The sequence below is a fragment of the Diorhabda sublineata genome, chromosome 10 (assembly GCF_026230105.1).
Source record: "Diorhabda sublineata isolate icDioSubl1.1 chromosome 10, icDioSubl1.1, whole genome shotgun sequence".
NCBI classification, from domain to species: Eukaryota; Metazoa; Arthropoda; class Insecta; order Coleoptera; family Chrysomelidae; genus Diorhabda; species Diorhabda sublineata.
Window position 1 is genome coordinate 7,478,490 of NC_079483.1, and position 27,277 is coordinate 7,505,766.

The window sequence follows — 27,277 nt, forward strand, 5'->3', positions numbered from 1 at the left end:
TATATAGATATAATAAGACATGTAAAAATGTATAAATAATTTGTATATATATATATATAATAATTTTTTTAAATTCATTAATGGTATATTTTGAATAAAATATGTTATTTTACATTGTCTTGGTACAAAATATGTATAATAAAAAATTTGCATTATAATAAAAGCTGCCGATCGGAATTTCTTTTAATTCTGAAATATAGTCGAATTTTTTTTTTGCTTCAAACTTTTATTTCACTAAAAAAAAAACGAGGACTGAACCAAAACCAATGAATAAACTTGAAATAATTAAATACATAATTTTATTTCATTCGTAAAACACATATAATATATAACATATATATTTTACGTGAATATTCACGAAATTTTCTTTTATATATTTCAACATTCTAAGGATTTACATTCTAACACACACGTAAAATCTCATAGAATGCGAAAAAAAATATTTTTCTTAAAATTATCAGTTTCTTTAAAGCAATTTATTGTCAATTCTTCGAGCTCGTAATTTTTCATAACAAATTTTAAATTAATTTGAAATCAAATAGTAAAATAAAGTTGATTAACTAAATTTGAGGGGTCCTTCTACGACTTTCAACATTTTTATTTGGTTTTTTTTTAGATCAAAATATTTTCTAAAATTTGTTAGCTCGAAATGACAATCGTTTGCTCCCTTAAAATTACAATAGACAATAGCTTTTTTTGAGGAAGACATTTTTGGCCATTTTAGCCGCACACTGTTCTATTAACAGCAGATAAAGCTATATCGACATAAACTAACTAAAAATAATCGATTAAACAAAATATTTCTTAGTTTGGTCTCTATTATGTAACAAAACGGTAAAAAAATAAAATAAACCATCAATCAAAGTTTTTCATATCCAAAGCATTCCAAAATGACCCAAGTACTAAACTTTTTTTTCAAATAATTGTCCTTCTTCTTTCTATTTTATTAAGAGTTAGTCTCAATTTCGTCCAATACTCAACCTCTTGAAAATTAGACGTCCAGCTTACTTGCCATCTCTTGGGGGGTCTCCTTCAAGTTGGTTTTTCTTTAGTCCATCATTCTGTGGACGTGATCGACGTCGTATCGATCCTGAATTTTTAAATCCTCACTCCTGCATATTATGTAAATATTATTTTTACTAACGGTTTTTCCAGATAGCCAGAGATTCTTGTTTGGGATTTCGACTCCTAACTATGTACATAGCATGAAATTTGAATCGTTCATTTCAATATACAGTGCTTTTCAGATAAAAGTATCCACCTTTAATAACTTTTGTAATACTGGTATTTAGAAAAAATCCAAAAACACGTCAATTTATGTTGGAAGGGGCAAGCATTATGGCTTATTTAAACTTACTGGAAAAGCCACCCCCTCACCCCTAGCAGCATCCCCTTTATTTTTTTAAATTAACAATAAACAATTTTTCTTTTAAGAGCACAAATTTTACTTATTATTTACTTTCACCTTATTTGCCTGTACTAAAATGGGTTGTACAACAGTTCAAACTCTTTAATCTTTTTAACTGTGCTATTTATTCTACTTAAAAAATCCAAACAACAAAAAACTCTACTTTTTATTAAAGTTTGACATTGTCAACTAGAATTTGTAGTCACTATTGATAGTGTAATTTGATACATTATTTATTTTGTTTCTCTTGGCAAGAAAGAATTGAAATTGTAGGTTTATACTACCAAAATAATAATTGTGCAAGAGCTGCTGCTAGAATATTTAACGAATTACATGACGGAAGACATGCAACTCATAAGTATGTAATTCAACTGATGGAGAAATTTACCACAACAGAGTCTGTTTGCAATAAAGTGCATAAGCGAGAGGGACTCGTAAATAACGAAGCAATCCAAGTGGCAATTTTAGGGCAAGTCAGCTTAGAGGCTCAACAACCCCAGTCGTTGTCAACAATAAGTAGAGCGATCGGTGTTTCATCTTCTACAGTTTTCCGAGTTCTACATAAATTCAAGTACCACCAATACAAAGTTAAGTTGGTGCACGAGTTGAATGAAGATGATTTTGATCGTCGTCTAGAGTTTTGCGAATCAATGACGCAAATTATCAATAACAATCCACAATATTTGCTTTTCTGATGAATGCTCATGGTCATTAAGTGGCTTAGTAAGTAGGCATAATTGTAGATATTGGGCTGAAAGTGATCCACATATTATGCGTGAATTCCATACACAACATCCCCAAAAGTTAAACGTTTGGTGTGGTATCCTAGGTGACCACATTGTCGGACCTTTCTTCATCAACGGAAATTTAAATGGTGAATCATATCTTGAGTTACTCAGGGAAGGGGTTGACCCACGTATTACAACAATAATAGAAAATGATGATAACCTTTCCGAAGATTTACTGGTATTTCAACAAGACGGAGCTCCCCCACACTACGCTATGCCTGTCCGACAATTTTTAAACGAAACATTCCCCGCTCTTTGGATAGGTAGAAGGGGGCAGATGAAGGAGTGGCCACCTAGGTCACCGGATTTAACACCCCTAGACTTCTTTTTATGGGGGTATTTAAAAACAAAAGTTTATGCTACCCAAACAGAATCTCTGGATGATTTACGAGAGAGGATAGAAAATGAATGTCGACAATTAAATCCAGCCGAATTAAGCAATGTCAGAGAGGCGTTTCAAAATAGATTATATACCATTGTATGGAAGTGAATGGTACTCATTTTGAACACTTATGTAAATTCATAATAAATAGCACAGTTAAAAAGATTAAAGAGTTTGAACTGTTGTACAACCCATTTTAGTACAGGCAAATAAGGTGAAAGTAAATAATAAGTAAAATTTGTGCTCTTAAAAGAAAAATTGTTTATTGTTGATTTAAAAAAATAAAGGGGATGCTGCTAGGGGTGAAGGGGTGGCTTTTCCAGTAAGTTTAAATATGCCATAATGCTTGCCCCTTCCAACATAAATTGACGTGTTTTTGGATTTTTTCTAAATACCAGCATTACAAAAGTTATTAAAGGTGGATACTTTTATCTGAAAAGCACTGTATATTCTAGAATAAGGTTCGTAATGTCTTAGCTGTTATTTTTGTTTGCTATTGAGCAGTAATTTTCTTCGTAAATATAATTTTTCATCGTTATGTAGTCCACGATTTTTTCTCAATAACTCTTTTATCAATATTCTTCGCTCCAATCAAAATTTAACAAAAAAACTTTGAATGATTCTTCTAGTAATTAATTTCATATAATGAACACATACATATCAAATAAGTTAGATTAAAATTAAACGTATCGTTGATAATTTTTAAGTACACCAAATAATTATTTTTGGTTTTTGAATCTACCAAATAATATGAATTAGTTTTTTTTCTTTCCAATTTATCGTACAAAATGTACTAAAAAAATCTAATTCATATCGGTTTACAATTTCCTATGGTCTTTTAATTGTAGAAGTGAGTACAAAATGATATTAAATATCCGTATATGTAATTTGATTTATACATATATGTCTGCTGTATTTAATACCTATTAACTTCATAAGAATCAATTTATTTTAATTTCGTACTCATCCTAATAAGTAGAAGCTTAAAAAATATAATTTGATATTTACAGGGCTTCCCAACAAGAAGTGAATTATAAGTTTCAAATTGTTGTAAAACAGATTTGATGATTGAAATCAGACACTAGTATTAAGTACAGAATATTTCAATGATAACCAATAACATTTCGGAAATTTATGAATGTTCTTCAAAAACCGCGATCTTAATAAGAACATGCTACAAAGGGTGTCAACTATTTATCATTGCGAAATCAAGAAAAATGTGTATCTGAAAATGTCACTTTCGCTATATAATAATTACAATAACTGAGACTTTTGTTCTAGTTTTGTTTTTAATTTTCGATTTTATGTAATCGCTATGTCAGAACTCAAAATTTAAACCGTATAATTTTCAAATTTCGCTTGAAACTCACGATTCCGTCCTGGAACTTTTGGAAAACCCTATATACATATATATATTTGCCGTTCACAGTACATACTCTTTTTTACTGTTTTTTAAATTCTAGCGATATGTAAAAATGACAGAAATAAAAGGGCCTTGTCCAAATTCATAGGTACTTTTTTCAGTATATTTAAACAATAATGAAATATTGCTTAAAATGATATGTTTAAAAGTTTGTTTATTCCACTTATTAGTGACAACAAGATTATTTTATAAACGATTTTATATAATGATATAATGGAAAAAATTTCAAAAGAATACTGTATAAGAAATTAGAAGTTTCGACAGATCCCACAAAAGCAACTTATGTCATTTAAAGGGTTTTCCAATAAGAGGTGTTATTTTGAACAGCCCTCTATTTCGGTAAATGTCACTTTTGAAGCTGTCATTTTTTGACATTTGACAAGTAGAAACTACGCCATTAGTGAAAATGGAACGATACACGCTTCAACACCGCAATGAAATTATTAAAATTCACTATAAAAATGGTGAAAGTTTGGCAGAGACGGTTCGTAAAACTAAAACATTTTTGGGTCGACGTGAAGCACCTTCTCGGACCGCAATATAGAAATTGGTGGAAAAATTTGAGCTATTGGGACAAGTTAGTGATGTGAAGAATAAAACCCGTGCACGTCGCTCAAGAACAACTGAGATTATCGCTGCTGTAGCCCAAAGTGTTGAAGAAATCCCAGGTTTGTCCATTCCTCGTCGTTCTTTGGAATTAGCCATTCCAGAAACGTCATTACACCGTATTTTGCATAAAGACTTGAGTCTTAAGGCCTATAACACAAGTTAACACAAAAACTCAAGCCGGCCGATCATCAACAACATCGTTTCTTCGGAATTTCATCGAAAAATCATCTTAACTGATGAGGCCCATTTCCACCTTGGTGGTTACGTCAATAAACAAAATTGTCGAATCTGGGGCTCGGAAAACCCAAGAGTTATTGATAAAAATCCTCTCCATCTTCAACGCGTGACTGTTTGGTGCGGTTTATGGTCTGGCTGTGTCATTGGACCTTACTTTTTCGAAAATGAGGCTGGAGCAACAGTTACGGTGAATGGATTGCGCTAACGAGAGATGATTAATGATTTCTTATGGCCGGAATCGGATGGTATTGATTTGGACAACGTTTACTTTCAACAAGACGACGCTACGTGCCATACAAGCAACGAAACTATCTCGATATTTTACGGGAAAAATTTCCTGACCGTGTTATCTCTCGAAGAAGTGATCACAATTGGCCACCGAGATCTTGTGATTTAACACCTTGCGACTTTTTCCTTTGGGGCCAACAAAGAAAGATAAGGTCTACGCCAACAGTCCAGCATCGATTCAAGACCTCAAAGATGGAATTCGGGAGGCTATCGAGGACATAGGGCAGCCGATTTGCAATTTGGTTACGGAAAATTTCATGAAAAGGATATGGTCCTGTAAGCGCAGTCGTGCCGGCCATTTGGCTGATGTTGTGTTCCATTATCAACGGCATACCTTCCTCTTTATAATGAAATAAACATCCAATCATTTATCTCACAAAATGGCATTTTTCTTTGAATATCAAAATAACACCTCTTATTGGAAAACCCACTACTTTCGATATTTATTGATCCCCGCCAAGCATATAACATAATAATTATAAAATATCTTATTTCACTAACTATTGGTTAAATTCCTAATTGGTGAAAATTTTACCGTATCACCTTTTTGAAAAAAAAATACCTATGGAGAAACGAAATTTTCATTTAAAAATGATTGTTTCGTATAGTACTTGATTGCATTACATTAACCTGTTTAGTTTTATTAGATATTGACCGATTTAAATTACTTAAATAACGAAAAAAAAAACCGATTAATATATGATAATAGATATCCACATCGTTATCAATATAAAATCTCCGTTTTCATTTTCAAAAACATCAAATTACTTATGATGCTAACATAGATATATAATATATCGTTTATATATTCTGAATAAATACATTTTCTTAACAGCAACAATAAGATTGTGAGTCAGTGTGTGTAGAAAATATAAATAAAAAAATATATAACAACTAATTATTAAAAATAAAATTGGCAAACTCAAATATATTGCACAGGATTTTAAAATATATAAAATAAAAAAGTTACAGTTTAAAAATATCTCGAGTTATAATTAAAGTCTTTCTGAAAAAATGAAGAGCTAAAGTATAACCTATAAATTTTTGAAAATAGATACTGCCATCTATTAACAGACTTACTACATCATTCAACTTGTATTGGAAAAACGTAACGCCGAGAATTTCAGCGGAAATGGAATATAATCTCTACAATTGAATATATTTTGAAGTAAAGAAAAATTTCTAGAACCAAGAAAAGATATTTTCAAACAGGACGCCTCATACGTCATACGCTACGAACTTTCCGTTTTGTAGATGTCTTTATTATTAAAGATATGTACTCGTAATAGATGGCGCAGCTAATAATCTTTAGAATAAAATACAAAACCGAATTTGGCATTTCATTAGAGTCGAAACTGTACAGTAAAAATTACAAAAAAATCAATGATGATATTCACTTTATTAGTGATCAAAATCGAACTTTTGAAACAAAATTCTTTTTTTTTTATGACAATTTCTAAAAAACTAATAGTTTTTGAAAAAATCCTGTGTCGTAATTGATATAAATAAATTATATTTAAATGTGCTTTCCATCGAACTTCATCATAAATTCACACATATATTATATACAAGCTCTTATATATTTCTTAGTAATCCATTTAGTACAAAAAAGTATCGAGTGATATAAATATTTATATATTTCTTCTTTAGATAAAGTTAGACGTTTTCATATTTTGTTTTAAACCAAAAACACGGTAAATATACCCTGCGACAAGTTACAAAAGCCGATTCGTTATACGGTAATGTGAAAATAACTGCGAAAAGACTTTATTTACAAACTTTGAATCAATTATCTTATCTCATACATAGCAAAATATACGTTTGAAATTTTTTAAAACCTACCGGTAATATAAATTTATTTTGAGCATACACACATGAAAAAATAAATACTTTAGCGCGATTTGAGCTATAATTAAATTATATATTGAAATTATAAAAGGTTTTACCAGTAGATTTAAATTCGGTGGTGTCTAATGTTTCGTATGCAGAAACCATTCAATAATAAAATATCGAACAAAAGATAAAGTTGTTGTAGCATTAATTGCAAATCGAATCTTTGTCGAAGTTTCCGGCACGTTTTCTATTTCCGTCGCCATAATTTGAAATTACGAAAACCGCCAAATTCGTGCAAGATAACATAATTTAACGTTTTTGGACGGTTTTCCGAAAATAATTAACAAATTCAACTTATACTTGATATTGATTTTAATAAGCTTGAGCCATAAAATATCGTTTTCTTTTTTTTTTTGGAAAATAGATGAATGATTTCAGTACAATGAGACTTTAGCCACTACTCGTTTTCTCAACGGCGTAAAAAATGGAATAAAACCAACTCATTTTTCTTCTACTCTTTCAGCTTCCTTCAACTTTCTTTAGTAATATCGATTATTCACATCAGAGAAGTTGCTAACAACGATAAAGAAAACAATGAAAAATTCAAACACATCTTCCAAGACGTAGCGTTCGGTGTCATGTTCGAAATAGCCTCTCCTACGGGACCTTCTGTTAGTTCAATGTCGACTGAAAATGATTACGTATAATTTTTAATCATAATATCTAATCTAATAATAAATATAATAATTCTAAAAGTTTTCTGGTCAAATATCTTGTATTCTTTCAAATAACGAGATCCATTTTCGAGGTTCCAATTATCTCAAAAATATCCAATAAAAGATTTTATGCTTAAACGACATCTTTTACCGATTCCTTCCTACGGGAATCGAAGCGATATTTAAGATATTTATATAACTCGTTTAGTTTTATCTTATTACGAGTTTTAAACATTAAGTTTCGTCTTTATCATATACCAAGCCGCGCCCTTAAATTTTCTATAATCCCCAAGAATCTGAAATACAGATACTGAACGGAAAATTCAGCATTTCAATTTCTTTATCATCGAACACCTCAAAATTCTAGATGAATTAACAAAGATAAATAGAAATTAGACTGTAAACTCTTCAACAATTCATTTCGTTTGATCTGGAATTTGGAAATTACTACTCACTGTGTGCTATAGCTGTTCGTAGATCTGCGTAATTTTCCAAACTATTGACGTATCCGGGTATGGTGGACATACACGTTAAAGTTAGTTGTCCATCATCACCGACGTGTAAATCTGACACTTCGATTGATAATTGTTTTATAGAAACAGCTTTCTGATCGAAATATCCGTAACCGTGTATCATTCCATTCGAATACGATTTAGTAAGCTTATCCGGTACCTGGAAAAAAAATCAAACGCAATAATTATTTTGAGTATTAACTTGAAGTATCCTGAAAAAAAGAAATAAGTGAAGTATTCCAAATTCGATAGTTTACAAAGTATAAATAACGTTTTAATTGAAGCATTATATAATTGAAGAAATAAAAATTGTTGCTTTGTTTTCGTTGAATCGCCTTGTATAACTAATACGACTTTATATTTTTGCAACAGATAGTTCTGGCTACTCAAAGCAAGATGGCAGTTTTAAGCGAAATGACATCGATCATCGACGTTGTGCGTTGAGGTTATTTTCATTTTGAAATATTAGTTGTGCATGTCAGCAACAGATATATATCGATTACTGCATCATAGACAGATGCATTTGTTTGAGGTTAAGTAATTTACGATGACATATAAAAATTTCGCTATATCTTGCATGAATAATTTTGATACATTCGCAACTCGGTTAAAAAAAATAATATTTTACAAATACGATAATAATTCAAGCTTATGCCATTGGTTCTAGGAACACTTTAATTTTTGCCCAAACAAGTCGCTGGCCTCACTTGGAACCATCTTCTTTTTTCAGAATTTGGGACTGGCTATGAAAGCACTGGGCTACTCAGTCCACCCAACGCAATCATAGGCAGTATTAGATCGATGAGTACATTTTTAGCGGAAGGATTGATGTCTTTCGGTATCTCTGAGGAACAGCAGGCGTTCAGAAAGAACAGGTCTGCTAGATAATTACAGTAAAATACCTGTGACGGCCGGTATCAGACAAGGAGACAGATTATAAACGAGGTAAAGCAAGCTGGACGAGGATGCTGATGACGCAGTGATCATATCAGAAGACGAAGATAACTTACGAAGGTTTGAACGAATAGCGAAAGCTTTTGACACGTAAATATCCCTGAAGAAGACCAAATCTTTTGCAGTATCCATAGAACCGAGAAGACGTAAACTCGCGATATAAGAACAAGTAATAGAAATCTAAAGAATGAAGTGAAAGCTCAAACAACAAAATAGTCATCAATATCAGACCACAGGATGAAATAAGGGAGATATGTGATATCGAGGATGAAGTGATATGGGCGAAAAATCGGCGCGAAGGGAATGGAGAGACCACGTGGACAAAAGAAAAACCGAATACATCCCGATCACCAGGACGAATAACTACAAGATGGTATGAAAGCTGGTCTTCGTCATCTCAGCTGCAGCTAGGTAACCACCAAGTCCTAACGTATGAAAAAGAAGAAGAGAATAATTGAAGACGATTAAATTATTGTTTAGTTTAGTTTGGGGTTCAACAGTTTTAGTTTTTTTGATGATATGATAAAAAATAAATTCAAATTCGGTAAATATTTATCCTAAACCCACCTTAATTATTTATATGCTAATATTAGTGAGACTAAACCGATTAAACTCTGTTCAGTGATATACGTTTTGGATGTATGATTCAATTTACCACAAAATAACATTGGTCAAATCGTGTTTTATAATTTGAAATATAGCTTCCATGAAATTTCCAATCGATATTTCAGTTGAAAATTTAGTTATTTTTTTCAGTTAAGTATAGGTTTATCAAACAAAAACTTTATGAATCTAAATCGTTATCTATTGTAAATATTTATTTAATTCAAGTATATTTGTATATAAATTATTGATAGTTGTAGAACATTTTTGTTATTAGAAAATCGATTATTTAATAATTGCCTGTTTGTAAAATTGACATAAATAACCCTTTTATTCGTCGTTAAGTCGATCTATACAATGTTTTCACAATAAGAGGTAGAAATAAATGTCGCTCCAAACACTGAACTTCATAATTAATTAATTTTCTCAATCGATTTTATTTTACCTTTCAATTTAGGAGTATGAAATTTTATTCAGAAATTATCGATGTTAAATTGAGTGCTATTTAAACTTAATCAATTACTTCTTGTTAAAAAATGACGTTAGTCCATTAATAAAAACCTCAAATTGGATCCAAAGAATTCGAAAAAGGAATGTTTTTACGTAAATATTCGATAAATTTGGTTTTTGTTTAATACTGATTATATTCGCGTTCATTTATAATTATAGTCATTTTAATTTACGTGGAAAAATTTCTAAAAACCAATAGAAATAGAGGGAATTTTTCCGAGGAACCAAATATTTGTATATTCTGTATTTTTATTGGTCTAAAATTTATTATTATTTATCTAAAGATATCATAAATTATTCTTAATATTATTCAGTATGATTCAAATACTGTATAAACAAATTTTTAATAGTGGTAAATAGTTTAACAGATTCGATATATTATTTCAAATTCAGTTACATTCTTTGTTGTTCTAATTGAAAATTTAATAATTTTCTTCTTATTTTATTCATCTAGAGCAGGGGTGCTCAAACGGTCGATCGCGAGTGCTTTTTGAGTAGATCTCGAGAAGAAAAAAAATTTTAATAAGTAGGTAGGTAACTAAACTACAAAAATGTGTTACGTAATAAAATAACACTGCTTGCGGCAAAAGGCGGCTTTATCAAAGGAACGCGCGGCACTTGTCAAAGAAAAGCCGCGTTGTTTCTAGACTAGACTGTACTGTCCAGTTTCGGGCGGCGCGTTTGACGGGAACATTCGAGACTTTCTTTCACGCCGATATAAATGTTGCGCCTGCATGAATTGGAGTCATTCTGAATTGTAACTTGATAGCGATACTACGTCGATACAAAGTTTATTATTAAATAGTGGAAAATGAGTGCAGTGAAGAAATCTAAAACGTATCATTTTAATAAGGATTGGGAGGAAGAATTTTTCTTTTGTATGGTGAAGGATAAGTGCATTTGTGTTATTTGTCGTGCGTCAGTTGCAATACCTAAGCGTGGTAACTTAGAGAGGCATCATAAAACGGTTCATAAAAACTATCAAAAGGATTTTCCGCCACAGAGTAAATTAAGAAAACGAAAAGTAAGTGATTTTATATCTTGTTTGATAAAAGAACAAACCATGTTCACAAGACCAGCCAAACAATCAAAAGCTGCTACGATCGCGTCATTTAAAATATCTCATATATTGGCGAAACACAAGAAACCATTCGAAGATGGATCGGTGGTGAAGGAAGCATTTATTGAAGCTGGTGAGACTTTATTTGGAGATTTTAAAAATAAAACAGAAATCATGTCTGCTATTAGAGAATGATTCAGTTATCTCGTCCGACTGTCACAAGGCGTATTGAAGTCATGAGTCGTCAGGACATCGCAGATAAACTAAAACATGATATCATGGAATGTACATACTTTTCTTTACAGTTCGACGAATCCACCGATATGACATACACCGCCCAGCTGTGTATTTTTATTCGGATGGTATTCAATGACATGTCGGCTAAGGAAGAATTTTCGACAATCATTCCTCTAAAGGGGAAGACCCGTGGCGAAGATATATATGAAGTTTTCTTTAATTTTGTAAAAAACGACGAGCTACCACCAATATATAAATTATTGTGCATTACAACTGATGGAGCACCAGCAATGACTGGAAACAAAAACGGTTTTTTCATTCCATTGCATTATACATCAACAAGTTTTGTGTTCCAAAGTTTTAAACGCGGAGGAAATTATGGGCATTGCAACAAAAATTGTGAATTCCATCCGTGCACGTAGCTTGCAACGGCGGCTCTTTCAGTTGCAGTTGGAAGGTAGGGAGTCAGCTGAACACACTGATTTAGTTCTTCGCACAGACGTCAGGTGGTTAAGTCGCGGAACGTTCCTACAAAGATTTCAAGAATTATTGCCTGAAATAACAGCTTTTCTAGACGAAAGAGGTGATGACACTCAGATTTTGAAAAACGAAAAATGGCTGACTGATTTGGCATTTTTGACTGACATCACAATGCACTCAAACATCGTTAACTTGGAGCTTCAAGGTAAAGGAAAAACTATTATTGAGATGATTAGCGCAGTAAACGCATTCAAAAGTAAATTGAAACTTATGATAGATCAACTGAAAAGAAAGGATCTGAAACATTTTCCGTCTTTGAAAGCAAAGATTCCTCAGTTTAATTATGATAAGTATGAGGCTGAATTATCAAATATTTTGGGACAATTCGAAATGCGTTTTTATGATTGCAGTAAATTGGAAAATATAGCATCATTTATGAGTTATCCTTTTTCATGTAAAAACATTGAGGAATTAGCTACTGAAATAGCAAGTCAGTTTAATATGAACTCATGTTCTGTTGAAAATGAGTTGGTGCAGATTATATCAAAGCTACAGCATCTGATACAAATTTCTGGTGTTTTATATCTGAAGATAAATATCCGAATCTAAGGCAAATCGCCCTTCAACTGACGGCATTGTTTGGGTCAACTTACTAGTGCGAGTCTGCATTTTCTGAATGAAGATAATTAAGTCAAAATATCGCAATCGGCTAACTGACGATCATATGTCAACATGCTTGCGATTAGCACTCAGTGGTTACGTACCATCTTATGAAAAGTATGCTGAGGACATGCAGTGCCACGCTTCAACATCCAAAGCCACTCTTTAGTTAGTTTTAACACCATATGTAACTCTTTTGTTTTGTAACAACCAATAAACTCGCAATTTTGAATAACTATGAGTTTTTTCATTGATATTGTAGAGAAGAACCTAACTAAACCTAACCCAAACCTTGACCAAAATAATGTACCTATATTGTGCAGAAAGCTAATATCTATATATGCTACGGCACACCCTACCTAGGTATACTTGCAGCCTCTCAGAGTCGATCGTAAGTAGTCTAAAAATATTGAGGTAGATCGCCAGCAGTTCAAGTTTGAGCACCCCTGCTGTAGATAAACGAGACGAATACGCGTGAAAATTTTTTTAAAACTTTGGTCACAATATAATGAAGTAACAAAAAAAGCATTAACCCTAATTAGTTACCAAAGGCAAATAAAATAAAAACGATGTATTGAAAGAAAATATCAATATTATTGATGGAAAAAAATCACATATGAAAAATGTTACGTATTGAAGAATTGTTTATTTGTGTAGACAAAATAAAAACTTTTCCATTTACATATACGCCTTCCGGTATATCATTAAGCTAAAGATATTTATGCAACGACGTATTGTAAAGATAAATCCTCTAGATACTTACAAATACCGTTGAGAATACACTCGGAAGTGATGGAAAATTCGTGATATTTCCATCGAAATTTACGATAAAATCAATGTTTGAAAATATGAGACAGACGTTCATTTTGAAATATTCATATAATTTGGAAAATTTGTTTTTATTTGTTCGACATTCATAAATTTATTTCCGCTATAGGCCAGCTCTGTTATTTACTTTGTCCTGCTTCAAATAAAATTCCCATTTAGGCGTTTAATCAAAATATTAACTTTTAACCTTGTAGTCTCAACATTATTTTATATCGATCACCTTTTAACGAATCAGCAACTAGTCGTGGTTAGCAATTTGGAATAATTTTCTTTAATTTGGAAAAACGATAAGAAAAGCTGTGAAAACAGTTCATTATATATTCTCACGCTATTTATGTTCACAATCCCAAATTATTTGACCCCGCTCTATTTTATAATAATTAACAAATCGAATAATGCTCGATAAGCTGATATATAAACATAAAAAACGGTGTAAACCAAAAGATAGAGTTGGCGCAGTTATATTTGGACATTTATTTAAAGTTCCACAATTGCGAAACTATTTTTCTTTATATTTTATTTTTAATAATTATTTGAAGTTTCGTCAATTAGGAACAATCAGAAAAAGTAGTCAAACATCACGGGCTTTACGATTCCGTAAATTTATATGATCAGTTACTTGTACTTTTTTATTTCATTCCTCCTTTAATAAAAGTTTGACAACATTAGTTGGTTAGTTTCGTGAAACAATCGTTTATCTTTATATCGCTTGTTGTTGACACGAACAACTAACATTATTTTTAAAATGACAACTGTTGAACATGCAATTCTACTAAAACTTTGAAAAAAAAAAATAATTACTACGATATTACGAGGAATATCATTTCGAGGTTTTGATATTTTTGACAGTAATCGAAAGATAGAAAAATAGTCCATGTAGCGGGTTTTCCAATAAGAGGTGTTATTTTGATATTCATAGAAAAATGCCATTTTGTGAGATAAATGATTGGATGTTTATTTCATTATAAAGAGGAAGGTATGCCGTTGATAATGGAACACAACATCAGCCAAATGGCCGGCACGACTGCGCTTACAGGACCATATCCTTTTCATGAAATTTTCCGTAACCAAATTGCAAAGCGGCCGCCCTATATCCTCGATAGCCTCACGAATTCCATCTTTGAGGTCTTGAATCGATGCTGGACTGTTGGCGTAGACCTTATCTTTCTTTGTTGGCCCCAAAGGAAAAAGTCGCAAGGTGTTAAATCACAAGATCTCGGTGGCTAATTGTGATCACCTCTTCGAGAGATAACACGGTCCGGAAATTTTTCCCGTAAAAGATCGAGATGGTTTCGTTGTTTGTGTAGCACGTAGCGCCGTCTTGTTGAAAGTAAACGTTGTCCAAATCAATACCATCCAATTCCGGCCATAAGAAATCATTAATCATCTCTCGTTAGCGCAATCCATTCACCGTAACTGTTGCTCCAGCCTCACGCACCAAACAGTCACGCGTTGAAGATGGAGAGGATTTTCAACAATAACTCTTGGGTTTTCCGAGCCCCAGATTCGACAATTTTATTTATTGACGTAACCACCAAGGTGGAAATGGGAAAGATGATTTTTCGATGAAATTCCGGATCATTTTCATGCATTTCAAGGACCCAATCAGCAAAGACACGACGTTGTTGATGATCGGCCGGCTTGAGTTCTTGTGTTAACTGAACTTTATAGGCCTTAAGACCCAAGTCTTTATGCAAAATACGGTGTAATGACGTTTCTGGAATGGATAATTCCAAAGAACGACGACGAATGGACAAACCTGGGATTTCTTCAACACTTTGGGCTACAGCAGCGATAATCTCAGTTGTTCTTGAGCGACGTGCACGGGTTTTATTCTTCACATCACTAACTTGTCCCAATAGCTCAAATTTTTCCACCAATTTCTATATTGCGGTCCGAGAAGGTGCTTCACGTCGACCCAAAAATGTTTTAGTTTTACTAACCGTCTCTGCCAAACTTTCACCATTTTTATAGTGAATTTTAAGCGGGTATCGTTCCATGTTCGTTAATGGCGTAGTTTCTACTTGTCAAATGTCAAAAAATGACAGCTTCAAACGTGACATTTACCGAAATAGCGGGCTGTTCAAAATAACACCTCTTATTGGAAAACCCTTTAAATGACATAAGTTGCTTTTGTGGGATCTGTCGAAACTTCTAATTTCTTATACAGTATTCTTTTGAAATTTTTTCCATAATATCATTATATAAAATCGTTTATAAAATAATCTTGTTGTCACTAATAAGTGGAATAAACAAACTTTTAAACATATCATTTTAAGCAATATTTCATTATTGTTTAAATATACTGAAAAAAGTACCTATGAATTTGGACAAGGCCCTTTGATTTCTGTCACTTTTACATATCGCTAGAATTTGAAAAACAGTAAAAAAGAGTATGTACTGTGAACGGCAAATATATATATGTATATAGGGTTTTCCAAAAGTTCCAGGACGGAATCGTGAGTTTCAAGCGAAATTTGAAAATTATACGGTTTAAATTTTGAGTTCTGACATAGCGATTACATAAAATCGATAATTAAAAACAAAACTAGAACAAAAGTATCAGTTATTGTAATTAATATATAGCGTTGTTGCGTTATTGAAGCGTGTATCGTTCCATTTTCATTAATGGCGTAGTTTCTACTTGTCAAATGTCAAAAAATGACAGCTTCAAACGTGACATTTACCGAAATAGCGGGCTGTTCAAAATAACACCTCTTATTGCAAAACCCTTTATATATACCAATTTTTTGACAAAAGCTTGTAAAAACTAAAAAATAAACATAAAAACAACTAAATAAAGATATAAATAAAATAAAATTTCAATGTAAAGAATAAAATATTATTGATATCGATTTGATTTCAATTGGCAAGTGATTGTGCATTTTTTGCATTGTAAAAAATTGAGCGCTTAACTAATTCCGCACGTGGAATAGGTGGGTAAAGGTCGTGCTTCGCAAGTGCAACGATCTTACAGAAACAGTTACAAAGATGAATAAAGAATAGTCAATATTTTGAGCAGTGAGCAGTAAGATCTGCTGTTTAGTCCGAGTAAATATCTAAAAGCTCTATTTTGCTGTTTAAAGATTCGCTTAAATTGAATCGCACCATACCCCAGAAGGGAAGGGCATATCGGAGATGCGACTCAATAAGGGCATAATAGACTGTTATTTGGAACTGATCTCAGCGCAAAATGGGAGGAACTTAATTTTTTAGATATGTAACTCCCATTTCAAGGAATCGTCCACAACAAGCAAGAATTTTACAGATTCAACGATGTCAAAGGCTGCAATGTATTTTTATATGAAACAACTTTGGTTTTAGGAAATATTCACTTTATTATAAATTCATTTTTAACTAATTTTGTACTAGATTAATCGTATATATCTTAGAATTACTTTGTTTTAATTTATAAATTAATTTGTTTAGGGAATTCAAAAGACTTTCAACGTTCTTTTTCACTCATATATAAACCCGCTTAAGATTTCCAAGCGAAAGCAAGAGAAAATGAATTTTCATTTCATAAAATAAATTTTTTTTCTTCTTTTAAGATAATAAGACGAATCCGGATGCTACAAAGAACATTTATATTTATTTGGATCTGTTGGTGGTCCGCTATCGTGATGGAGAGAATACAATTAAAATTTATTTTCGACAATGAAACAGAAATGTAAAAAATATATATAATGTTCACATTTTCTTTTCTATAATACAGAAATTAAAAAAGTTATCTAAATTTTTAATTCGATTAATTAATTATATGGCTACTACTTCAAAAATAAAGAGACGATTAATTTTTATACGCAGCCACCACCTGGACAAAGCCTACAACCCCTGAGAATATATTTCTTCAAAAGTGCACATCTTTTTCTTAGTGTAATCGATATACATTTGAATTTACGAAAAGGACATTAAGAAAGTCATTTCAATATTATTGTTATTTTGGTGTTTTATGAGGGGAACGAAATACCCATCCCGTTTACAAATATTTCCTCAGGGGATTAAAATGTTTCGTAATATACGTTGCTTGATATTACTTTTTTGTACAACTTTTTAGATGTTTTCTCATTGTTATTATCTAAATATTTTCATGGGTATTTTGTCAATGTCTAGTCATAAAAATAATAACTTTATATTACTTTTGACTTATATAATAACGGATATTTTATAGGAAGAAAAGAAACTCTAATATTTGGGGTAACGGAAACAAATTGTGTAGATTCATTTATATTTAAAATAAATAATTGTCGGTGTTTTTCTTTATAAAAAAACATATAGAAGAAAAAACAGATCAATAAAAATTAAGTAAACTTACCTTTTCATTGTTAATTAACCAAGTGATATGCGGTGGAGGTCTCGATGGGGCTGTAGTACAATTCGCTTCTAGTATTTCCCCGATTTCGTAAGTATTTTTGTTAAAAGTTATTTTTGGATCGTAATTTTGAGGTTCTAAAAAAAATTAACACGGCGATTTCATTCAAATTCTTTACAAGTTTTGCAATTATAAATATTCTTAGATTTATGTCTCCGGAGTTATAAATTAAACAGGTTCAGTGTATAAGGGTTATTTTATGTAGCGTCAAGTTGTTAATTCAACGATGCGTTCAAAGAGAAAAGTTTTTAAAATAACAGATACAGAAAGTTTTGATTCAAAAGTTTGTTACACTAAGTCAACTACAAGAACTGAATCTGAAGATCTATTATAATTTTATTTTATTTCAGAAAAGATCAAACGAATCATCCTCGCGTTGTGTAATAAGTCATCTATTTTAGAAATTTACGTTGTTATTCAAAGTTAAGTTCTAAGGATTAGATACATAAAAAATCTCTGATTTTAATTTGAATATGTCGTACGAAAAAATGACAAAGGTCCAATATTCAGTGAACCGCAACATATTCATCAAAAACAGTGCTGTCTCTACATATAAAAATGATAAGGATTTACATGAAAAACTAAATTGAATAACCAGTCAAAGAAAGGCACAGAAAGCCATAAAAGAAAATGAAAAACAGGACAGTATTAAGATTAAGAAAATATTCTTAAACTAGTACAATATTTTGCTTTTTTAAACAAGTTGTACTTTGTTACCAGGTACTGGTTTTAAGTTGTAGTTTGGAATGGAATTATCAGTAATCAATTGTTAGAAAACGTCCTAAATGTAAAAAGCATAATACGACTCTGTAACTAAAACTTTAACTTTCACAAAAGAATTTCGAACACGGCTTCTGAACAGGTGAATGGATAGATATGATTTTATTAAAAAATATCCTATTTGCTCGATTGCGCATCTTCACAAAAGAAATTTCGGTAATTATACACTTTCACGGTCACCTGGTTTTTTGGTTCTAGAAAATCGAAAAATGGATGGATTTTAATGATCTTGGTCTCAAAATGTTCCATTTTACGGCGGATTTATAAAAAAAATTAGTAGAAATAGCTGGAACGAAAATTTCTCATAGTTTTACTGTTTTAAATCGTAAAAAAACGGTTTTGCAAAATAATCCTTTACAAAAAATTATGGTAATTATACACTTTCGCGGTCACCTGGTTTTTTGGTTAGGTTAGGTTAGGTTAGATTGGTTCTATCCTTCGTTGATATCAATAATCACCAATAAACCCATGAATTAGGATTTTGTTGATCGTTTTTGAAATTTAATCGAAATAAAAACATTTCTGAAGCTAACTCCAATGAAATAATATAAATTGTATAATAAAAATACTTTATATACATTTTATTTTTCGTTTGAGGGTTTTTGTGTACTTGAAAAGAGAATTAGAGGTAAGTTTTTCCAGTCAAACAAATTTCACGAAAGTTTTCTGATATACCATAACCATGATATACTCCAAGTTGGAAATCCACAGGGTATAAAAGTTAACAGGACCGGTGGTAATATTTGATGAAACATTTTTTTTATCGCTTGTTTATTTTTAATGTAGTCCATCTCTATAAAATTTACACTATGACGTTTAGAGCTTTTCAGCATATAGAGTTTAATTTTTTATAATTTTGAAAGATTTTTTGGTAATTATTATCGAAATTATCGAAAAATGGATGGATTTTAATGATCTTGTTCTCAAAATGTTCCATTTTACGGCGGATTTATAAAAAAAATTAGTAGAAATAGCTGGAATGGAAATTTCTCTTAGTTTTACTGTTTTAAATCGTGAAAAAAACGGTTTGCAAAATAATCCTTTACAAAAAGTTCTTATAAAGTTCTTATATTTTTTTTGTATTCTACATAAATTAATAAACAATTTAAAAAAAATCCAAAAAGAATGATTTTTTCAGTTTTTATAGCTTAAAATGAAATCTATGAAAAACAATCAATTTTCGTGAATAGTTTCCTACTATATTCTTCAATGTTAATAGTTTTTGGACCATTAAAAACCGAAAAATAGATAAATTTTACAATTTTGTTCTCAAAATGTTCCATTTTACGACGAATTTATGAAAAACACGGGGGTAGTGGCTGAATTTGCGGTTTTTAATAATTAAACCTTAAATAGTAGAAAAACTTTTTTTTTCAAAATATTCATTTTTTTTATGTAAATTGCGAAAAAACAATATACGAATTTGATTCCACGACGTCAGAAACAGTTACGAAGGATTATCTGTAGAAAGTCATTTTTTTGCATTTAAAGTCATGAAACTGTAAAAAATATTTATTTTTTTTAATTTTCTTATTTTTTTTTATAAATCCGCCGTAAAATGGAACATTTTGAGACCAAGATCATTAAAATCCATCCATTTTTCGATTTTCTAGAACCAACCTAACCTAACCCAATCTAACCTAACCTAACCTAACCTAATCTAACCAAAAAACCAGGTGACCGCGAAAGTGTATAATTACCATAATTTTTTGTAAAGGATTATTTTGCAAAACCGTTTTTTTTACGATTTAAAACAGTAAAATTATGAGAAATTCTCGTTCCAGCTATTTCTACTAATTTTTTTTATAAATCCGCCGTAAAATGGAACATTTTGAGACCAAGATCATTAAAATCCATCCATTTTTCGATTTTCTATAACCAACCAAACCTAACCTAACCTAACCAAAAAACCAGGTGACCGCGAAAGTGTATAATTACCATAATTTTTGTAAAGGATTATTTTGCAAAACCGTTTTTTTTACGATTTAAAACAGTAAAACTGTGAGAAATTTTCATTCCAGCTATGTCTACTAATTTTTTTTATAAATCCGCCGTAAAATGGAACATTTTGAGACCAAGATCATTAAAATCCATCCATTTTTCGATTTTCTAGAGCCAAAAAACCAGGTGACCGCGAAAGTGTATAATTACCATAATTTTTTGTAAAGGATTATTTTGCAAAACCGTTTTTTTTACGATTTAAAACAGTAAAACTGTGAGAAATTTTCATTCCAGCTATGTCTACTAATTTTTTTTATAAATCCGCCGTAAAATGGAACATTTTGAGACCAAGATCATTAAAATCTGTCCATTTTTCGATTTTCTAGAACCAACCTAACCAAACCCAATTTAACCTAACCTAACCTAACCTAACCAAAAAACCAGGTGACCGCGAAAGTGTATAATTACCATAATTTTTGTAAAGGTTTATTTTGCAAAACCGTTTTTTTTACGATTTAAAACAGTAAAAGTATGAGAAATTTTCATTCCAGCTATGTCTACTAATTTTTTTTATAAATCCGCCGTAAAATGGAACATTTTGAGACCAAGATCTTTAAAATCTGTCCATTTTTCGATTTTCTAGAACCAACCTAACCAAACCCAATTTAACCTAACCTAACCTAACCTAACCAAAAAACCAGGTGACCGCGAAAGTGTATAATTACCATAATTTTTGTAAAGGTTTATTTTGCAAAACCGTTTTTTTTACGATTTAAAACAGTAAAAGTATGAGAAATTTTCATTCCAGCTATGTCTACTAATTTTTTTTATAAATCCGCCGTAAAATGGAACATTTTGAGACCAAGATCATTCAAATCCATCCATTTTTCGATTTTCTAGAGCCAAAAAACCAGGTGACCGCGAAAGTGTATAATTACCATAATTTTTTGTAAAGGATTATTTTGCAAAACCGTTTTTTTTACGATTTAAAACAGTAAAACTGTGAGAAATTTTCGTTCCAGCTATTTCTACTAATTTTTTTTATAAATCCGCCGTAAAATGGAACATTTTGAGACCAAGATCATTCAAATCCATCCATTTTTCGATTTTCTAGAGCCAAAAAACCAGGTGACCGCGAAAGTGTATAATTAACATAATTTTTTGTAAAGGATTATTTTGCAAAACCGTTTTTTTTACGATTTAAAACAGTAAAACTGTGAGAAATTTTCATTCCAGCTATGTCTACTAATTTTTTTTATAAATCCGCCGTAAAATGGAACATTTTGAGACCAAGATCATTCAAATCCATCCATTATTCGATTTTCTAGAGCCAAAAAACCAGGTGACCGCGAAAGTGTATAATTACCATAATTTTTTGTAAAGGATTATTTTGCAAAACCGTTTTTTTTACGATTTAAAACAGTAAAACTATGAGAAATTTTCGTTCCAGCTATTTCTACTAATTTTTTTTATAAAACCACCGTAAAATGGAACATTTTGAGACCAAGATCATTCAAATCCATCCATTTTTCGATTTTCTAGAGCCAAAAAACCAGGTGACCGCGAAAGTGTATAATTACCATAATTTTTTGTAAAGGATTATTTTGCAAAACCGTTTTTTTTACGATTTAAAACAGTAAAACTATGAGAAATTTTCGTTCCAGCTATTTCTACTAATTTTTTTTATAAAACCACCGTAAAATGGAACATTTTGAGACCAAGATCATTCAAATCCATCCATTTTTCGATTTTCTAGAGCCAAAAAACCAGGTGACCGCGAAAGTGTATAATTACCATAATTTTTTGTAAAGGATTATTTTGCAAAACCGTTTTTTTTACGATTTAAAACAGTAAAACTATGAGAAATTTTCGTTTCAGCTATTTCTACTAATTTTTTTTATAAATCCGCCGTAAAATGGAACATTTTGAGACCAAGATCATTAAAATCCATCCATTTTTCGATTTTCTATAACCAACCTAACCTAACCTAACCTAACCAAAAAACCAGGTGACCGCCAAAGTGTATGATTACCATAATTTTTTGTACAGGATTATTTTGCAAAACCGTTTTTTTTTACGATTTAAAACAGTAAAACTGTGAGAAATTTTCATTCCAGCTATTTCTACTAATTTTTTTTATAAAACCACCGTAAAATGGAACATTTTGAGACCAAGATCATTAAAATCCATCCATTTTTCGATTTTCTAGAGTCAAAAAACCAGGTGACCGCGAAAGTGTATAAATTACCGAAAATTCAGTAGCACGAAATAAAAATTTTGTATAAATTGAAAATTACAGCATTTAATTTCACGCAAACTCACCAATGATTGTGAGATCTTTCATTTCAGAATCTTTGGTGAAGATTGGTGTATCCATAGACACGACGCACGAATATGATCCCGAGGCTGAAAAATCCAATTTCGAAAGTTGAATTTGTTTATCACTGGTGTTTGTTTTCTGAAACAAACAAACAGAAAATGACATTAGAATGAATGAATTGAATATTCATACGAAAGCAATCATTTGAAAAAAATTTAGAAATAAAACGTTGGAGGTGTCGTCGTTTCCAGCTTTCTAGCAGCTAGTATAATTATTTAAAAAAACGTTTTTTCGACAATTAAGGTGATTAATCTGTTATTTCATGGAATTTAAAACAAAAAAGGCATAAAATACATGGAATAGATACAGAGGAACTAAAAACAAAAACTTCAGTTATAAACTTGCTTACGGATTTTAATTCATAAGCATCGTTGAAAGCGCGTTTGGGGCCTTTATCGAGACTGGGTTAAGACATGGAGAATCTTTTAAATTAAATATTTTTTAAGTACAGATAAAAGTATTAGAATTATCATAAACAATCAAGATTATTTTCAAACTATTGAACAATTTCACTCACTTGAATAGAATATTTAAAAAATAGAAAATAATGAAATTTTATTATAGTACGAGCAGGGCCGGATTAAGATTTATAAGGCCCGGGGCTAAAATAATGACGAGGCCCCCTTAAGGTTATTACGGAAACCCGGAAAAATTCACAAAATAATATCAATACGTTAGATTTGTGGTATCAATACATCAAAAAATATAGAATGATTTCCAAATGATGGGGCCCTCTTGGACCTGGGACCCGGGGCTATAGCCCCCCCAAGCCCCTAGTTTAATCCGGCCCTGAGTACGAGTGATATTTTTAAGGAAGTGAAAGTCCAAGTGAGAGTTTAGTATAATTTATAGACCAAACTTGACATTTGACCGTGAATCTTAATGTTATAAATAAATAGACAAACTATTGATTTTACTAAACGTAGCTTAACCAGTCTCGATGTTGACCCAAACATTCTCTCGTTTCCGGAAAAAATTATTCTCTATTGAAAGTGTAAATTAGACTTTTTATGCAACATTATACATTATGATGATGACGTTAAACTCTGAAGTATATTGTTAGTGTTGAATAATTCGTTTATAATATTGATGACATTTATACGAAAATGCTGTTAACTAAATGTTCAAATATCCAAACAACTTTTTCTTTAATTTCAACAAGAAATTTTTTATCGAAAACTTGAACAATTCGAGTCCAGATAAATATTATAACTGACCATCGTGAAAAATTACTTTAATCTAAGGCGGAGTCCCATTAAGTAATGGCCACGGTAAATATTATGCAAATTCGATCAAATAAAACGGATCTGGACGCTCACCCATCGGTAGCCGTCTGCCTGAGTTTCCTGCTTTTTTCCCTCCTTTAATGGAATTAGCATTTTTATGAATTTATTTAGGTACGAATAACCTACAGAGGCGGCGCGTAAAACAATTTCAATTTCGTCTTTCAACATTTCTTTAACCGCTCGATTTCCTCTTACTTAGCTCATAAGTTCATTGTTTTTGGATCTGGCCACACTGTAAATTTATATTTCATTGTTTGTATTACAAATTCCGTAGTGATTATTTATTGAATGCATTTTTCTAAATCCATTTATATTTTTGTTAACGCTCGTTATCATATCATCTAAAACGTGTTTGGTCGTTTTTTTTTGTTTCGCGAAAATGATAACAGTTTTATATACGTCCTCGTATCTGCATTACTCCACCCTAGCATGAAATGAAATACGACGTGCATGAATATGTATGGGATATGCCATGACCGGACTACATAAAAAAATTAACAGGAAGTTTTTGTTGCATGCCGTTAACTGAAGTTTAATTTTTTTTCTAGTTTATATAAACTCAACTAACATTCTTTGAGGTGGAACGTGAAAAATAAATCTTTTTTTTACGTGAATAAGTCAACACAAACGGTATAAAAGTTAACTCATCATCAAATTTCGTTTCAATATTCCTTTGTACACAATTACTTTTGACAGTCTCGAAATTATACCTGCCCAAACCTGCTTAAGTAATTTTAGTTTAGGAAGAGCTACCAACAATGAGAATTGCCCTAAAGGAGTGAATCCTTCCAGGAACGCACTCACGACTAAATTTCACGATAAATTTTTTTGTTAAAACCGAAATATTTCAACAAATATATTTGAAGAAATGATTCTCTACGATGACATTATTAAATTTATAGTTTCTTATCAAAAATATTTCGAAAATTGAGTTGTAGAACAAACATTATTCAATATAATGTTTTTCTACTATTTCTGGGTCCTACTCTGTGACTGCCTTGAAATCTTGTCTAGGCGTTCATAATTAGGGAAATATGGCATTAAAGCTAATAAGGTCACAGAGCCGTAGGTGTTGATCCGAGTAACATTTCAATTTACCATCGGAAATATGATGACTATGAGAAGGATCGTCGAGAATAGGAATAATCAACGATATAGTACGGTGACGTTACTTCATTTTCAATCATCAAAACGAAAAAGTGAAATTTAAAATAAACAAAAATGAATCTTCACGTACTAAAAGATTAGATTTACCATTATTCTCATTCGCCCTTGTACATACGTTAAATTTGTATTACCATAAAACATTTCCTTCGTTTCGAGATCTTCTTTGTAACTTTTTGTCTACCTCTATTAATTTTCACCTACCATATACTTAATTAAATCAAACGCCTCACAACTCCAAAACATACGCCATCAAACTTTTGAAGTATATAGGATTAGATGTATATGTGTAAATTCAGAAAGCATCCCTAGTCGTCGTACGGGGAATCCTCGTAAAACGGAAATTTAGTGGGGTGGATTACAGTTTGGAAAGGGTTTGAATTAAGATGCTGAAGATAAACTTTAAATTCGCTTATATAATCTTTTTATATACTCTTAAAATATATCTAGCATCAAACATGATATTTCAAACTATAATAGACGAACGGCACTTTTTATGAACAAATTTCAGAACCTTCCATCTTTACGTTTATCAAATATAATATAAATTGCGTCAAACCAAATTCTGTATCTTTCAGCTAGAAACATTTGTTCAATGCAATGATTTTGATGTCATTAGTACCCATAATTGAACTCTATACATTTTTTTAACTATCTAGAAGTAGAACCGTGTCATGTTTCAAATTATAATCGACGAACGACACTTTTTTTGAACAAATTTCAGAACCTTCCATCTTTACGTTTATCAAATATAATATAAATTGCGTCAAACCAAATTCTGTATCCTTCAGCTAGAAACTTTTGTTCAATGCAATGATTTTGATGTCATTAGTACCCATAATTGAACTCTATACATTTTTTTAACTATCTAGAAGTAGAACCGTGTCATATTTCAAACTATAATAGAGGAACGACACTTTTTTTGAACAAATTTCAGAACCTTCCATCTTTACGTTTATCAAATATAATATAAATTGCGTCAAACCAAATTCTGTATCTTTCAGCTAGAAACATTTGTTCAATGCAATGATTTTGATGTCATTAGTACCCATAATTGAACTCTATACATTTTTTTAACTATCTAGAAGTAGAACCGTGTCATATTTCAAACTATAATAGAGGAACGACACTTTTTTTGAACAAATTTCAGAACCTTCCATCTTTACGTTTATCAAATATAATATAAATTGCGTCAAACCAAATTCTGTATCTTTCAGCTAGAAACATTTGTTCAATGCAATGATTTTGATGTCATTAGTACCCATAATTGAACTCTATACATTTTTTTAACTATCTAGAAGTAGAACCGTGTCATATTTCAAATTATAATCGACGAACGACACTTTTTTTGAACAAATTTCAGAACCTTCCATCTTTACGTTTATCAAATATAATATAAATTGCGTCAAACCAAATTCTGTATCTTTCAGCTAGAAACATTTGTTCAATGCAATGATTTTGATGTCATTAGTACCCATAATTGAACTCTATACATTTTTTTAACTATCTAGAAGTAGAACCGTGTCATATTTCAAACTATAATAGAGGAACGACACTTTTTTTGAACAAATTTCAGAACCTTCCATCTTTACGTTTATCAAATATAATATAAATTGCGTCAAACCAAATTCTGTATCCTTCAGCTAGAAACTTTTGTTCAATGCAATGATTTTGATGTCATTAGTACCCATAATTGAACTCTATACATTTTTTTAACTATCTAGAAGTAGAACCGTGTCATATTTCAAACTATAATAGAGGAACGACACTTTTTTTGAACAAATTTCAGAACCTTCCATCTTTACGTTTATCAAATATAATATAAA

The 27,277-nt window shown here is 31.1% G+C and overlaps 1 protein-coding gene across 1 annotated transcript in view; it reads right to left on the minus strand.

Annotated features, from left to right (window-relative positions):
* Positions 1–3,014: 3,014 nt before the first annotated feature.
* Positions 3,015–27,277, minus strand: part of LOC130449458 (uncharacterized) — a 115,451-nt gene continuing 91,188 nt past the window's right edge. The window contains exons 4-7 of the mRNA XM_056787278.1: positions 22,944–23,079; positions 17,844–17,977; positions 8,140–8,356; positions 3,015–7,655 (exon numbers count right to left, since the gene is read on the minus strand). Coding sequence (XP_056643256.1) covers positions 7,525–7,655; positions 8,140–8,356; positions 17,844–17,977; positions 22,944–23,079 — 618 coding nt within the window. The 3' untranslated portion in view covers positions 3,015–7,524. The remainder of the gene's footprint in view (positions 7,656–8,139; positions 8,357–17,843; positions 17,978–22,943; positions 23,080–27,277) is intronic.